General features: G+C 45.6%; 1 protein-coding gene across 3 annotated transcripts in view; it reads right to left on the bottom strand.

Annotated features, from left to right (window-relative positions):
• IDE (insulin degrading enzyme) overlaps positions 1-16,551 on the bottom strand; it is a 434,361-nt gene that overhangs the window by 345,531 nt on the left and 72,279 nt on the right. For all 3 annotated transcript variants that reach the window (XM_029609922.1, XM_029609921.1, XM_029609920.1), the window contains exon 7: positions 15,115-15,277. In XM_029609922.1, coding sequence (XP_029465782.1) covers positions 15,115-15,277 — 163 coding nt within the window. The remainder of the gene's footprint in view (positions 1-15,114; positions 15,278-16,551) is intronic.

Below are 16,551 nucleotides of genomic sequence, written 5' to 3'. Positions count from 1 at the left end.
TCCTGATGAGCAGACGAGGCCCATGATGGACACAGGAGAGAGTCCGCTGGGACATCCCTAAAGTTTAGCCTGTATCCTTGGTGAATCATGAGAGAACCCTCTGATCCGAAGTAACATGGGGTCGTGGTCCGCAAAAGGACGCAGCCTGCTCCCAACTGGAGGGCAGGGCGCCAAGGGCACGGCAACCTGGCTCATGCTTCCTCACTCCCAGTCAAAACCCCATAGCGGGGCTCTGCTGGGGGGGCTGGTTGAGTCCTGGGGGCGCAGTGTTGCCTGGGACGACCCCAAGAGGCCTCATATGGCATGTGTGCCATTGAGGAAGGAGGACTTCCTAGAGCCCTGTTATGAGGATTTTCTGACCGTGGACAGCGGGTCAGAAGTACTGACCGAAAGGTGTTGAATGGTGGTCATTCAACTGGCCACAGCGTCCCTGACCTTATCTCTGAAGAGAATTTCCCCCCATGCAGGGCAAATCTGCCAGCTTCTCTTGGACCTCCGGGCGAAGGTCCAAGGCACGGAGCCAGTCCATCCTGCGGGCGCCAATGCCCGCTGCAGCCACCCTGGCCGCCGTCTCAAAAACATCGTAGGTGGATCTCACCTCGTGTTTACCCGCCTCCAGACCCAGCTGTACCACCATCAAGAAGGTATCCTGCTGCTGTTGAGGCAGGCGCTCCAAAAGCTCCTGGACTTGCTTCCACAACTTCCAGTTATATTGGGTCATATACAACTGGTAGGAGTTACTATGGGTGATGAGCGTAGCGCCCTGGTAGATCTTCCTACCTAGGGCATCCAACACTCTATGCTCTTGAGCTGGAAGAGATGAGGCGTGGATACGAGAGCCCTTGGCTTTCCTTGAGGACAGACTCCACCACAACAGACTGATGCGAGAGGTAATGCAACAAGCACTGGGGTTTGAGAGGCGCCAAGTAAATTGCGTCCACCTTCCGGATGATCGGAGGAATAGTCACAGGGTGTTCCCAGATACTGAGTAGCAGCTCCTTGAAAATGTCATGGACTGGGACAGCCATTATTTCGTTTGGGGCATCTGCAAACTGGAGGAACATAAGATATGCCATACTGGGTCAGACCAAGGGTCCATCAAGGAAAGTATCGTTTCCAACAGTGGCCAATCCAAGTCACAAGTACCTAGCAAGAACCCAAACATTAGATAGATCACAAGCTACTATTGGTTATTAATTAGCATCATAGAAGTTTATGGATTTATCCTCTAGGAACTTATCCAAATCTTTTTTAAACCCAGTTACACTAACTGCTGTAACCGCATCCTCTGGCAATGAATTCCAGAACTTAACTATGCGCCAAGTGAAAAAAAATTTACTTCGATTTGTTTTAAATGAGCTACTTGCTAACTTCATGGAGTGCCCCCCCTGGTTCTTCTATTATCTGAGAGAGTAAATAACCAATTTACATTAACTTGTTCAAGTCCTTTCATGATTTTGTAGACTTCTATCTTATCCCCTCCTCAATTGTCTCTTCTCCAAACAGCCTTAACTTCTTTAGCCTTTCCACATAGAGCAGCCATTCCATGCCCTTATTTTGGTTGCCCTTCTCTACACTTTCTCCAATGCACTTATATCCTTTTTGAGATGTGGTGACCAGAACTGCACACAGTATTCAAGGTGTGGTCTCACCATGGAGCGATACAGAGGATTTATGACATCCTCTGCTTTATTTGCCATGCCCTTCCTAATTCCTAACATTGTTTTCGTTTTTTGAATGCCACAGCATACTGGGCCAACGATTTCAATGTATTATCCACTATAACTCCTAGATCTATTTCCTGGATGGTAACTCCTAAGACAGAACCTAACATTGTATAACTACAGCAAGGGTTATTTTTCCCTATATGCATCACTTTGCACTTGTTCACATTAAATGTAATCTGCCATTTGGAAGCCCAATCTTCCAGTCTAGCAAGGTCCTCCTGCAATTCTTCACAATCTGCTTTAGATTTAACTACTCTGCTTAGTTTTGTGTCATCCGCAAATTTGATGTCCTTACTCGTCTGTATCCCTTTCCAGATCATTTACAAATATATTAAAAAGCACCGGTCCAAATTCAGATCCCTGAGGCACTCCACTGTTTACCTTTCTCCACTGTGAAAACTGACCATTTAATCCTATTCTCCTTTTCCTGTCTTTTAAACAACTTGCAATCCACGAAAGGACATCGCCTCCTATCCCATGACTTTTTAGTTTTCTTAGAAGCCTCTCATGCGGGACTTTGTGGAACGCCTTCTGAAAATCCAAATACAACATATCTACTGGTTCACCTTTGTCCACATGTTGATTCATCCCTTCAAAAAAAATGTAGGAGATTTGTGAGGCAAGACTTCCCTTGGGTAAATCCATGCTGGCTGTGTCCCATAAAACCATGTCCAGCATTTTCTGCCAGGCATCCTCCTCAGTGAGGAGCTGGAAATGGATGGCCTCCAACATCACCCGGACAAAGCCCGCAAAGGACAGGTATTCTGGAGGGGACCTATACCTCTCTTCTGGCAGCGACTGTTCTGAGAGAAGGTCGTCTGAGTCATCTGAGGAGGTCTCAGATATCATCTTCCCAGGGATCATAGGTGGCCTCCTCCTCGCTAAGGTTCCCAGGGGACCAACATGGAGGGTCCTTGCCCAAGCCTCTCTGTTTAGGCACAGAAGGCATCGACAGCACCATGATCCCCGAAGGCCGAGGGTCAGGATCGGGGAATCATGGTCACAGAACTAGTGGCCCCGGGGGCGCCATCGGACACATCAACTCTTCCTCCTCCTTAGACCCAAGAATGGGAATTCCTCTGGAGAAAGGCATCAGTGGCCGCTGGGGCATGGCTGGAACCCCGGGCATCGGTTGTGTTGGTAGTATGCCCAAAGTACATAGAGACGCTCAAGCAGGGGCACCAAGAGAGACTACAGAGATTCCGACAGCAGCATGGGGACCAGTGCTGATGGTGACTCCATACCCCGCAGGGCTTGTAGCACCAGTAGCTGAACCCTGTGATCCAGCTCCTACTGAAAATCCATGGAAGAAAGGATGGATTGAGGAGAAAGAGGCCTCACCAGAGCATCCTCGGGGTCCCGAGGAGACTGTGCCCAGCATGGACATTGGTGGGGAACACATGGGACTCCCGTGTCTGATAGAGGCCAAGGACTCCTCTCAACGAGGTCACTTCAATGCTGGTGCCGCACTTGCCCCAGTGCCGTCTAGCGACAGCGACCAGAGACTATGCTTGCAGGACTTCCCTCGGTGCTTGGTCAGGTCCTTCCCCAGCGCCGAGGAAGGTGAAGATCCTGATGTTTTGGAATTCGACGACACCGGAGACTGTCTACCTCCGGCCCCTCTTTCTCAAAAAGGTCCTGATGGAGGAGTGGAAAGGGACGGCGTATCTAATGGCTCCCTGCGGCCTCTCTGTTTCAACGCCCCTGATGCTGGGGTGGATGGGTCAGACTTTTTGGACCCAAAAAGCTTCTCCATCTTATCCAGCCAGGCGCGACAGCCTTTGGGGGTCATCTGATCGCAAAAAGCACACCCCTGCACATCGTGCAATGCCACCAGGCAGAGGATACAAACCTCATGCAGATCTGTGATGGATATGGTCCGCGGGCACTGGAGGCATCATCGAAAACTGGACGCCGCCATAAAAAAAAAAACCAGCCGACGAGCAGCTGGCAGCCACCGGAGAGCAACACCCCGGGAATCAACCGCAACAAGGGAGAATTTAAACATACCGAGCCTCGGGAAGGAACCATCTGGTGAAGAGGGACCAGACGTAGAAAGAACGGCCAAAAATTGACCAGAAAAAAACTTTGAAAAGGATGAAGAGCAGAGCTCTGCTACCACAAGGCAAATACTTCGCAGAAAAAGGGACTGAAGAGGGTCACCGCATGGACAAAAGTTTTCTATGCCGAGCTCCATCTGATGATGACACGCACATGTGAGGACTACCATCCTGCTTGTCCTAGGAGAATTTCTTTTATATGGAAATGATTACATTATATTCAGAGTTACCAATGGCAAACTAAATGGCTTATAAATGACTGACTTTTTAATTTTCTCTCATACGGTTAAATTTTCTTCCTTCCACTCTTAAGGTACAATTTTTTTTCTCAACAGATTATTTACAAATATACAATGCCTCGACTATTAAAGCTTTTAACTTATTTAATAATTTCAGAGAAAACCCATTAGTTTTGAATGTCTCATTACACAGCACCATAGCTATTAAACTAAATGCAACTATTAACTTTTGATGGTTATTACATGTCTGTTTTGGAGTTAATACACAATGGTAAACGAGATGGCATTATCACAGAATGCAAAAAAAAAAAAAAAAAGGATCGAAACATGGAAAATTTCAGTAAATTACATCACATGCAAATGCATAGAAAGCAGCTCATTGATATTAAAATGTCTTAATATAAATCACATATCATTGTAAACCACACAAAAATATTAATTGGAAGTGATGGTATATAAAAGATTTTTAAATAAATGGAGAAATTACTATGTACCAGATAATTTCTTTTTCTTTAATGAAGATAGGAGGATCCACAACAGTGGGTTATGCACCTCTACTAGCAGATGGAGATGGAGCAAAGCTGACGTCATGGTATATATATCCTTGCACTGGCATCAGCCCACCAGTATTCTCTGCAAAAGCCAATTGTGGACAAACTAACAAAAATTTGATTATTAACAGACAACCACTCCAGCACTCAGCTAACAGGAAACCACTGAGATCAGACAAGGAGTGTAATAACACTACTCTAGGGACTGGATTGACACTTACCAGTAACTCCTCGGACACGCCGCCACACAGGAGGACAATAGCACCACCATCCGGCAGCAAAGGGCGGGAAGGTGGATCCACCTATTTCATTAAAGAAAAGGAAATTATCAGGTAGACAGTAATTTCTTCTCTCTTAGCATTCAGATAGGTGGATCCATGACCAGTGGGATGTATCAAAGCTACTCCTGAACAGGGAGAGTAGCTACCTGCGGTACCATCAATACCGCATGTGTGAAGGTTGCGTCCTCCTGGGCCTGCACATCCAGGCAGTAATGCTTGGAAAAGATATGCAAGGAGGACGATGTCGCAGCTCAGCAAATCTCGACGGGAGACAGCAATTTAATCTCTGCCCATGACACTGCCTGAGCCCTAGTGGAATGAGCCCTAAACTAACTAGGCAAAGGCAGTTCAGCATCCACATACACGGCCGTAACTACCCCTTAATCCAGTGGACTATTGTAGCCAGTGATGCCGGCTCACCCTGTTTACTGTAAACAGCCAGTCCGTCTTCCTGAGAGATTCAGAAACCTCCAAAGACCTCAAGATATTCCTCTTGACATCCAAGGACCATAACAGGTGATATTCATCCACATCTTTCTACCTTGTCCAGAGTAGGCAGGGAAATTGATTCAAGTGAAAATCCAAAACCACCTTTGGCAAAAAGCATGGAACAATATGCAACTGCATCACTCCCGGAGTCACTTGCAGAAACTGTTCCTGGCAAGACAAGGCCTGCAGTTTGGCAACAACTGCCACAAGAAACACCATTTTCAAGGTAAGTAAACTCAAGGAAAGACTACGCAGTGGTCGAAAGCTGGGACACGCCAGAAAATCCAAAACCAGATTAAGACTCCACAAGGGCACTGGCAACCGCAAGAGAGGACGAAGATGCTTCACCCTTTTTAAGAAATGAGCCACATCTGGATTAGTTGACATTGGTCCACCATTCACCTGACCTCAGAAACAAGCAAGAGCCACCACCTGTACCTTTAACGAATTAAGGCCCAACCCTTTTCTCAATCGACCTGAAAGAATTCCAAAATGAGCAGGATCTTAACCGAATGAGGAAGAACCACTTGACCCTCACACCAAGCCTCAAACACTCGCCAAACCCACATATAGGCTAAGTAAGTGGAGAACTGTTTCGCTTGTAGCATGGTAGCATTCCCCGCAGTGGAATATCCACGCTTTAGCATCCAAGTCCTCACAAGGACTACACCACAAGACAAAACAGAGTCGGATCTTCATGAACAACAGGCCTCTGCCGTAGCAGATCCCTGTGAACCGGTGATCAGATAGGAGGCTCCAACAGGAGCCTTCACAAATCTGCATACCACGGCCTCCTGGGCCAATCTGGTGCCACCAGAAGCACCATCCTTGTGTGACTTTCGATCCTCCGAATTATTCTGCCCAACATGGGCCTCGGGAGAAGGCATATAGGAGTTTGTCCTCTGGCCACTCCTGCATGAGGGCATTGATACATAAAGACTTTTGATCTCTCCTGAGACTGAAGTAGTAAGGAACCTTTGCATGGTGAGATGTCACCAGCAGGTCTAGAAACGGGAAGCCCCAAAGTAGCACTATGATCTGGAACACCTTGTTTGACTATTCCCATTCTCCAGGGTCCAAACTCTGACTGCTGAGAAAGTTGGCTCTTATGTTGTCTTTTCCTGGAGTGTGGGAGGCTGAGATTTCTTGAAGATGCACTTCCCCCCATTCCATGATTTGGGCTACCTCCTGCAACACTTGCTGGCTCTTTGTTCCTCCCTAGCAATTGATGTAAGCCACTGTCGTTGCACTGTCTGACATTGCAGGATTGAGCAGTCTGGATAATCAGTCAACAGGATCATAAGCATGCCAACCGGATGGCCCGAACCTTCAGCCAATTGATGCTTCAGAGAAACTCTTCTGTACTCCAGAACCCTTGCGCCATCAACTCCTAACAGTGGCCCCCAAACCCTGGAGGGCTCACATCCATCTTGAGTACTAGCCAGTCCGGTGATCGTATGGAAGCACCCGTCCTTAGATAGTCCGCTTGCAACTACCACTGCAGCTGTATGCTGATCTCCACCGGCAGGTGAAGCCGTATCAAATAATCTTGAAACTGTGGACTCCAACAAGCCAGCAGAGTATGCTGAAGGTGGTGCATGTGTGCCCTTGCCCATGGAACCACCCCTAGTGTGGCCGCCATCATCGGCCACACATATTGTTTCTGCCAATAGTTGCACCTGTGCCATCAGTTTCTGAATGCAGCCATCCGGCAGGAACATCCTGCCTTGCTTCGAGTCAAAAACAAACACCGAGATACTCCAATGTCTGGGATGGTTGCAGATTGCTCATGGCCAAGTTCATCGCCCAAGCTAGTTCCTGCAAGGAGTTCACCTTGCATGAGACCCGAAGGCTCTCCTCCAGACTCTTGGCCCGAATCAGCCAATCATCTAAGTACGGATGAACTAGAATGCCATTTTTTCTCAACACTGCCACAACCACCACCATAACCATAGAAAAGGTTCTGGGCGCGGTGGCCAAACCAAAAGGCAGCGCTCAAAACTGATAATGTCGCCCCAAAACAGCGAAAAGCAGAAACCATTGATGCTCCAGACAGATGGGAACATGAAGATATGCCTCTGACAAATTCAAAGACATCAGAAACTCCCTCGACTGTACTGCCATTATCATTGAGCGCAAGAATTCCATGTGAAAACAAGTCATTGCAAAAGAAGGTAGACTCACTTGAGATCTAGGATGCAGCAAAGAAGCCTTCTTTTTGGGCACAATGAAATAAATAGAATATCAGCCCATATTTTCTTGAGACGTAGGCACTGAAACTACAGCCTGCAGGCTGAGGCTTGACAACGTATACTCCACTGCTTGTCTCTTCTGCAGAGAGTTGCAGGAATACACCATGAAGATGTTGTGAATGACACTAAGTAATTCCAGAGAGTAACCATCTCTTATCACCTCCAGAAACCATTCGTCTGATGTGATCTCAACCCACCTTCAATAAGAAAGAGAAAGGCAACCCCTTATTGACTGCTCCTGGGGGTGGTTGGCACACCTTCATTGAGATGCTCAGGGGAAGGGCCCACTACCAGAGCCTGCGCCCCTTCTAGGCTGCCTGGGCTGAAAGGACTGAGACCTACCCAAAGGCAGAGTCCTTTGGTAAGCTGCTCCTCTACAGTGTCGAAAGCATCTGAAACCCCTAGCACGACCGCTCATGCCGAAGGAGTGCAATGTCTGCTTCGTACCTTTTAGCAACCGAGGAACCTGGGTCTCACCCCACATATTGGATATTTTTTCCAGCTCACTTCCAAACAAGAGCGATCCTTTAAAGGCTAATGTCTTAAAATTATACTTCGAAATGATATCAGCCAACCAACTCCTAAGCCATAGCCAACACCTGGCTGCTATTACGAAAGCCATCCTTTTGGCTGAAGTGCGGATCAGGTCGCAGCCTGCATCCGCTGGTTCCATCACTGCCGTGGAATTCATACCAGATTCATAGACTTCCTGAGAGAGAAGTAAACAAGAGCGAGCCACAGGGAGCAGCAAGAAGCTATCTTCAAATTCACTGCCATTGCTTCAAAGCCTGCTTAAGGATGGCCTCAGTTCTTCTATCTTGTGCATCCTTCAATGCTGCTCTCCTTTCTACAGGGATAGTCGTCCACTTGGTGATGGCACATCAAACGCATCCACTTTCGGAAAGCGTAATTGTTCTCTCCCAGCTAGATCCAGAGGGTTAAGCCCTTCCAAGATTTGTTCCCCTTTAAAATTATCTTCTGGGGCGCTCCATTCAAGATCAATCAGTTTTTGAATATGCTCCATAATAGGGAAGAAACATGAGGCTATACGCAAAGAAATCAAAATGGGATCTTTCTTTGGCTCAGACACAGAATTAGGCCCCGAGAACCACAGCATCTTCAATGTCTGAGAAATCAGAGACGGTAATATCTCTATGAAAGAAACGCAACATAGTTCTATACTGCTCCAGCCCTGGAGGAATTTCCCCATCCTCCAGGATGTAAGTATTGGCTTCATCAGCTGTGCTATCCGGGTCCCTATCAGCATGACCCGCAGCCAGTCTAGACGTACTCCGATGCTTACCCGCAGCACCAGGAGAACAGGAATCCGCAGCCTGTGATCCTGATCTAAGATTGCCTGGTGCCAACGACTGCACCTGAAGAAAGGACTGTAGCCCTTGAAAAAAAGCCACCCAAGAAAAGGCAGAGGAATCCATGCCAAAACCAGGGGCATTGGTCCTGCACCCTCTTAACTACCTTCCCCCACTGACAAACCAGTTAGGGGAGCTCCAATTCCAGGCAAAACCTCTGGCAACTCTTTTTCCATTCCCTCATCATGCTGGGAAGGACCAGGCTTAGCAAAATCAGGCTGAGATGCCCAAATATGGCAAGCAGCACAAAAGGTAAGGCGCTTAGGCTTCTTCGCTATCAGCACCAGTCATTTGTCAGTATGCTCCAAACAAGCATCTGAGAACTTTGCGCCCAATAAGTGCTTTTAAAAAAATTAGGCGCTCAAAAATAGGCATCTAATGCACTATATTCAGGTATACTCACAACTTGAGCTCCCGCCTAAGTGCCCTTAAGCGCACCACTGTGTGTCCACCTAGGCGCCCTTACACGCACAACTGAGTGCCCAGGTAGGTGCCCTTATGCGCTCAACTGGGCGCACAGCCAGGTGTGGAAGCGCAAACCAACATACCTGAAGAGGGTAACCTTACACACAGAGAAAAAGTGCGTGAATGTCATCGCAGCCTACCATGTGGTGAACAATCTAAGACAGAAAGCGGGGTCTAACCCAGAAGGCTGCTCTACCCGCCAAGCTGCCCTGGAGGTGGGAATGGACATCGGATCACAGAGACCAGAGGGGGAAAGAAATCGCTAAAATCAACTCCCTCCCTCACCTTTTTTTTTTTTTACTCTTTACCTAAGCTCAGCCTGTATCAGCCGAGTACACAGTCAGTCTCTGGCTGTGGGGGGAGAGAGCATAGCCCTTCACTGCTGCTGTACTCTGCTTCCTGCACTCGCTTGCCTTTCAGCTTTATTTATTTATTTATTTTACAGCTAAGTCTACGCAGGCAGAAACCAGCTCCCGGATCAAGGCACTCATCTGAGGGAAGGATCCAAAAATATTACCTCAGGAAACTCGTTTGAGGGAGGGACCATAAGGTATCATCACAGGACAGCGGAGCAATAAACTTTTCTTCTTTTCTCCTTTTATAAAAAACTGTTAACAATCTCCAGTAGAGAGATGCATATCCACCAACTGCTGGAGATGGAGAATACTGGCGGGCTCTCAGTGTAGGGGTATATATACTGTGACATCAGCTTTGATTCATCTCCATCTGCTGGTAGAGGTGCATAGCACACTGGTCATGGATACACCTATCTAAATGTTAAGAAAAAGTAAATATTCACTCATAACTTTGCCAGTTTACTGCATCTGATTTTTAAAAAATATAACCAACAAAAAAAAACAAGCAGGGAACAACATGGTGGCATAACCAGATGCAGGATCTGCTTTCTGTTACTTTTGTTCTGTTTCTTCACATATGACATCCAAATGCAAAGGCAAAGTGCAGGTCTTCCCTCCCGATGTACCCTTCTTGCCTAGTCAGTAGCTTTTACCATCCTTCCTCTCCACTTCGGCAGTACATTCAGGGGCTGCAAACTCCGTTGTGATAGCGGGTGAAGGAACATCTGTTTTGCCAGGAGAAGTCACGCTCAGCCCCTGGATCCTCGGCTACCGCCGGGCACAGATACTCATTTTCCCTTCACCGACTGGCAGCGCCAGCTGACGTGCTGTCAGCATCTGTGGAGGGGGGGGGGGTGCAAGGAGGCTCGGCATTAGAACTGCCACTGTCTATGTCGCTGACTGAGGTCACGGGTAGAGCCAGTTTTTCTATTTGTTTGGCTTCTTCATACCCCGCTGAGATTCAAGGTGAGTTAGTAGAATCTTTGGCCTTGAAGCTACCCGACGCTCCAGGATCTGAGCCCTATGGGCCTTTCCACAAGTCTCCTTTATTTCCAACTAAACCGGCGGTGGTCACTTTAGACGCAATCTAGGACTTGATGGTAGGTTTTGGTCGTTCTATGAAAGACTGCAATTCTAAAATTGACCCTCTTTCTAATAAGGTGAACACTATGGAGCACAACTATGAAACTCAATTTTCTGAAATTCAAACAAAAATCTCTGCTACTGAGGCTGCTATTGGGAATATCCAGATCTTCAATGATTCGGTGGTTAAAGATCAAAATAATCTCTCTCATAGACTTGAGACTCTGGAGAATCATACACGGCATTTAAATTTATATTTTTTGAACTTCCCCAAGATGGTGGGTGAAAATTCCTAACAGACCTTGAGGAAGTATTTCCTGGAGAAGCTTCAGTTTGACTCTGAAAACGTTCCTCCTATAAACAAGATGTATTTTATTCCTTCACCTAGGAAAAGGAACCCTCAGCAGTACCAGACTGAATGTTTACCTAATTTTCTTGAAAATTTGACTGATTTCCTGAAAGATTCTAGTGCTGAGATTGAGAGTTCCACATTACTTGTTTCCTTCATTTCTGAATAGGACATGAGCAAGGTGATGAAAAGATATTTTAGGAATATTTCTTCTTTATTTCATGGACAAACAACTTTTTCCTAATTTTGCTCATTCTACACAAGAAAGAAGAGAATTTTCTGCTCTTAGGTCTCAGGCTACTTCTTTAGGGTATTCTTTTGTTCTCAGATATCCCTGTAAATGTGTTATCAGATATCAAAGTTTGTTTTGTGTTCTGCCTGAACAGCTTAATCTCTCATCATTCCAAGAGTATTCTATCTCCCTCTTTTGGGAATAATTAGGTCTAGATGGTGATCCATTTGAATTTTTCTCTGCCTCAGTCATGTTAATTCAGTTTTTTCATTATTTTTCCTTAGTTTCTCCTATATTTTCTCTCCCCCCCTTCTAATATTACTTCAGATGATAAATAGTTTATAATAAATATTTCATATATATTTGTTTTTCCTTATATTTATTTCTTTTGTGGATTTTATATCCACTCATCTTTTACTGTAAGCAAGGTGTATTCCTTCTTATAAATTTGAAATCAAATATAAAATTTAAAAAATGAGGATGACAAACGCCACATAAAATAAGCTCATAAATATGTAATCCAAATCAATGCTTTCATTATATATATATATATATATCATTATATAATATCTTCTTATATATGTATACGAAGATATATGTATTACCTTGTTCCCAGAAGGATTACAATCTAAGAGCCTCATTTATTTATTTATATATATACCGTATTTTTCGCTCCATAAGACGCACTTTTTTTCCCCCAAAGGTGGGGGGAAAATGTATGTGCGTCTTATGGAGCGAATATAAAAAAAAAACCAAACAAAAATCTAACAAACCCCCCCCCCCCCCCCGACTCCCCCAAGACCTGCCGACTTAATTTCCTACAACCCCCCACCCTCCTGACCCCCCCCCCCCAAGACCTGACAAATTAATTTCCTGCAACCCCCCACCCTCCTAACCCCCCCAAGACCTGCCAAATGTCCCTGGTGGTCCAGCGGGGGTCCGGGAATGATTTCCTGGCCGTGGGCCGTCGGCTGCCAGTAAACAAAATGGCGCCGACGGCCCTATGCCCTCACTATGTCACTGAGACCGACCGCTGCTATTGGTCGGTCTCAGTGACATAGTGAGGGCATAGGGCCGTCGGCGCCATTTTGTTTACTGGCAGCCGACGGCCCACGCCCAGGAGATCGTTCCCGGACCGCTCCTGGACCCCCGCTGGACCACCAGGGACGTTTGGCAGGTCTTGGGGGGGTCAGGAGGGTGGGGGGTTGCAGGAAATTAATTCGGCAGGTCTTGGGGGGGTCAGGAGGGTGGGGGGTTGTAGGAAATTAAGTCGGCAGGTCTTTGGGGGGTCAGGGGGGTGGGGGTTGTTAATTTAAAGGGTTGGGATGGGGGGGGGGTTTGGGGGGAGGGGTTCCCAGAGAAAGAAAAGTTTTCTGATCTGGGGAGTGGACCGAAATGGCCCTCCCCAGACCCGAAAACAAAATGGGGAGAAAAAAAAAAGCTATGCACTCCCCTAATTTGCTCCATAAGACGCCCAGACGCAGAGCCGGTTTAGCACAATTTTTTTTTTTTTTTTAAATTTTCCCCCTCTGAATCCTAGGTGCGTCTTATGGTCAGGTGCATCTTATGGAGCGAAAAATACGGTATATATATATACACACATATACACACACATATATATACATATATATATATAAACACACACACACACACACATACATATATATATATATATATATATATGAAGATATTAAATATATATTGCCTTGTTCCCAGAGGGGTTTCAATCTAATAGGATTATTTATCAAAATGCGTTACGGCGTTAACGCACGCAATAGCACATTAACGCCATAACACATGCGAAAAGTATAGTAACGCATGGTGCGAATGCAAATTTATGAGGGGGCGGGATCAGGGGCCATATCGCACCATGCAATAGCATAACGCATGCTATCGCATGGATTTAACGCCGGAAATAACTACACCTTTCTCCCTGGCGTTAAGCTATGCGATATAACAGAACTGGCCATTACGAAATTTGCGATAAATTTTTGGAATTGCATTTTGGCCATTTCTGGGCTTAGGGAGGGAGAGGGGTGGAGTGGAGAGAGAGAGAGAGAGAGAGAGAGAGCGCCTCTGGGGAGGGCCTCACTATGTACACCATAGAAGTACAGCCCAGTGGACATGAAACGCACCAAGGTCAGGTGTTAGTGGTGGTTTAGAGGCCAGTTTCTCATGTAGAGTGAGACGTATGAACAGCATAGTACACCTTGGTGAAGATTTGACGTCATTTGGAGTGAGGAAAGTCTCACAAAGATGAAATTTTATACTATGTTCTCTAACCCTAGCTTGATGGTAACCCTGCTATAGAGTCCATCAAGTTAGGGAGTTAGGGTGCGAGTCCATAGAATTTCATCTTTGTGAGACTTTCCTCACTCCAAATGATGTCTCACTCTACATGCGAAACTGGCCCCTAAACCCTAAACCACCACTAACACCTCACCTCGACCTATCAGGTGGCCCTCCTATGGAGATATAAATGCTTAATTACTATGAGGGCCTTATAGTCTCTCTCAGTCTCTCTCTCTCTGCAAAATTACTATATTAAATTAGTACATCAAAACCATTATGGGGGCATAACTCATGCTGGACTGTATACAGAATTACAGCAGATTACAAGAATACATTTATTTAAATAACTTGTATGTATATTCATAAGAGTTCTCACTGTATCCCACAGTGTAATCTTCTAAATTCCCCTTATATAGGTGACTTCATAAAACATCCACACCCTCTCCTGCAGTACAATCCTCTTTCTTCCCCAACACAATGTCTTTGTTTCACTGGACTTGAAACAAAGGCAGCATTCAGTCTCTTCCCCCCTGAGGAAGATATATATATATATATATATATATATATATATATCTTCCTCAGGGGGAAGAGACTGAATGCTGCCTTTGTGTGTATATATATATATATATATATATATATATATATATGTTTATATATATATATATATATATATATATATATATGGGGGTTTTTTCCCCATTCTGAGTCTATAGGAAAAATAGATAGAAAATAAGGCTCTTAGATTGTAACCCCTCTGGGAACAAGATAATACTTGTAGTACCTGAACGAAATATGATTTGAATTGCATGAAAGGGACTATGTAAACAAACATGTCATGCCCAGCACTCATTTATCTCAAGTGCTAATGAGTACACTTGATCACAAGAAGATCATTGCAACAAACATTTTTTGTGTTTTTATGAAATGTACGTAAAAATTATTTTAAAATAATTCACATGCTATGTACACTAACTGTACAATGGCAAATCCTGGGCCTAACATTAATGAGCTCATTTTGTGTTAAATTCATTTTCCTGAAATATAACCTTCTAAATTTCATATAATTGTGGGATAATGTCAAGCAAAATAATTTGTGATGAAAGAGTGAAAAGGGATTTCAAATTATGATTGCAATGACCTCTAAACCTCTGTGGGTTTAGAGTAGAACCATTATAGTCCTCTAATTCCATTTTTGTAAATTAATGTTTTCTACAGACAACTGTTTAGCTGGCCTTCATGCCTGAGGCTACTGCCATGGATCAATTTTAAATGAACCTGTATTTAAATCTCTTCAGCTTTCTAATATAAATCATATTTTGTTTATTTCAGCTTAACCAAGTCCAAATATTTTTACAGGAATAGACTTACCTTTTGCTTTGAGCTCTGACAAAAGACTTCCTGGGCCTTCATGTCCAATAAGATGACCAAGATAATGGCCAGGGTTTGATCTGTAGTATTTCTGAAGGTCTGGTATTGGGAACGTAACATAAAGATTTCTAATGTCTTTAATAGGCACCACCTTGTAAAGTTGCTGTGAAAAGGAAAAACAATAGGTTGGCTCCTTTACTTTCATGTTACCACTTGCCAAATTAATTTTTTTTTTATTGATACACACTCATATTCAAGAAAAATTTTTAAAAACTAGAAAATATGCATTATTTATGGCTAATCAATTTTTGCAGTTTGTAGTGTTGCGACCAAGGGCTTCGAGGCCTTCGGATCCTGTTGAGACAGTGACCTAGGGGTCCTGATGCAGGCGCGGTCACTAGCTCATGGGAGAGCGTGAGCCCCTGAAACACGGCACGACTCAGAGGGGCCCCGAGCCACACCGTGGGAGGTGAGCACATGCAAGCACGGGCGGAGCAAGAACAAAGCAGAACTGGAACTAAAGCAAGGAACTCAGAACAGGCACCAAGCAGGCTCAGCCCTCCACTGGACCTACATGCACCAAGGAGACACAGCAACGCAATGCTGGTCTCAGGAGTAGCCCACCGGCCACTCGAAAACCTTTCGGACCCACCGCTTGGGAACAGCAAGTGCGTGAGGCCAGATGGAGGCTGAGGGCAGGAACAAGACAAGGACTTGGAACTTGGAAGGACTCAGACGAGGACTTGGAAAGAGTCAGACAAGGATTCAGGACTCAAGTGAAAGTACCGGGTAAGAACTGCATCGCAGCGCGCCCTACACAGCCACCCATGGCTAGTCGCGGACCATACTGAGCTCGAAGCAGACTCAAGGCGAAGTAGTGGAACTTGAGACTGGAACATATCGAAGATTCAGTAGAGGCCTGCACCGGGGCATGCCCTACACAGCCGCCTGTGGCTGATCGCGGAACATGCTGGAGCGGAGCAGGTTCTGGCAGAGTCTTGGGCATGGACGGAAGCAGACAAGGAACTCCGAAGACGTGACAGGATTCAAGACTCGGAACTTGTAACTCAGAACTCGGAACATTAAAAACAAGGGTCTTCTGGAGACTTGCATTGCAGACGAGAAGAAGGCCTTGTACCATGAAGCACCCTACACAGACCCCCCATGGGCTGGTCACGGACCACGACAGTGGTACGCCAGGAAAGGTGGACGCAGGAAACTAGGAACAGGTTGCAGAGGCGAAGACAAAGGCATCAGGACCAAGACATCAGGAACACAGAACATCTGGAACACCAGGACTCAGGAACGGAACCACGGAACTTCTAGACATCAGGACCAAGGAACATCAGGACATGGAACAGGCGGACGAAGGAGTTGCGACGAAGGATGAGACCAGGAACACAGAACGAAGAGCCATCAAGACAGGTGAAGACCACG

This window comes from Rhinatrema bivittatum, chromosome 7, assembly GCF_901001135.1.
Source record: "Rhinatrema bivittatum chromosome 7, aRhiBiv1.1, whole genome shotgun sequence".
NCBI classification, from domain to species: Eukaryota; Metazoa; Chordata; class Amphibia; order Gymnophiona; family Rhinatrematidae; genus Rhinatrema; species Rhinatrema bivittatum.
Note: the sequence above shows the minus strand (reverse complement) of the source record. Positions and strands in the feature narration are given on the sequence as shown.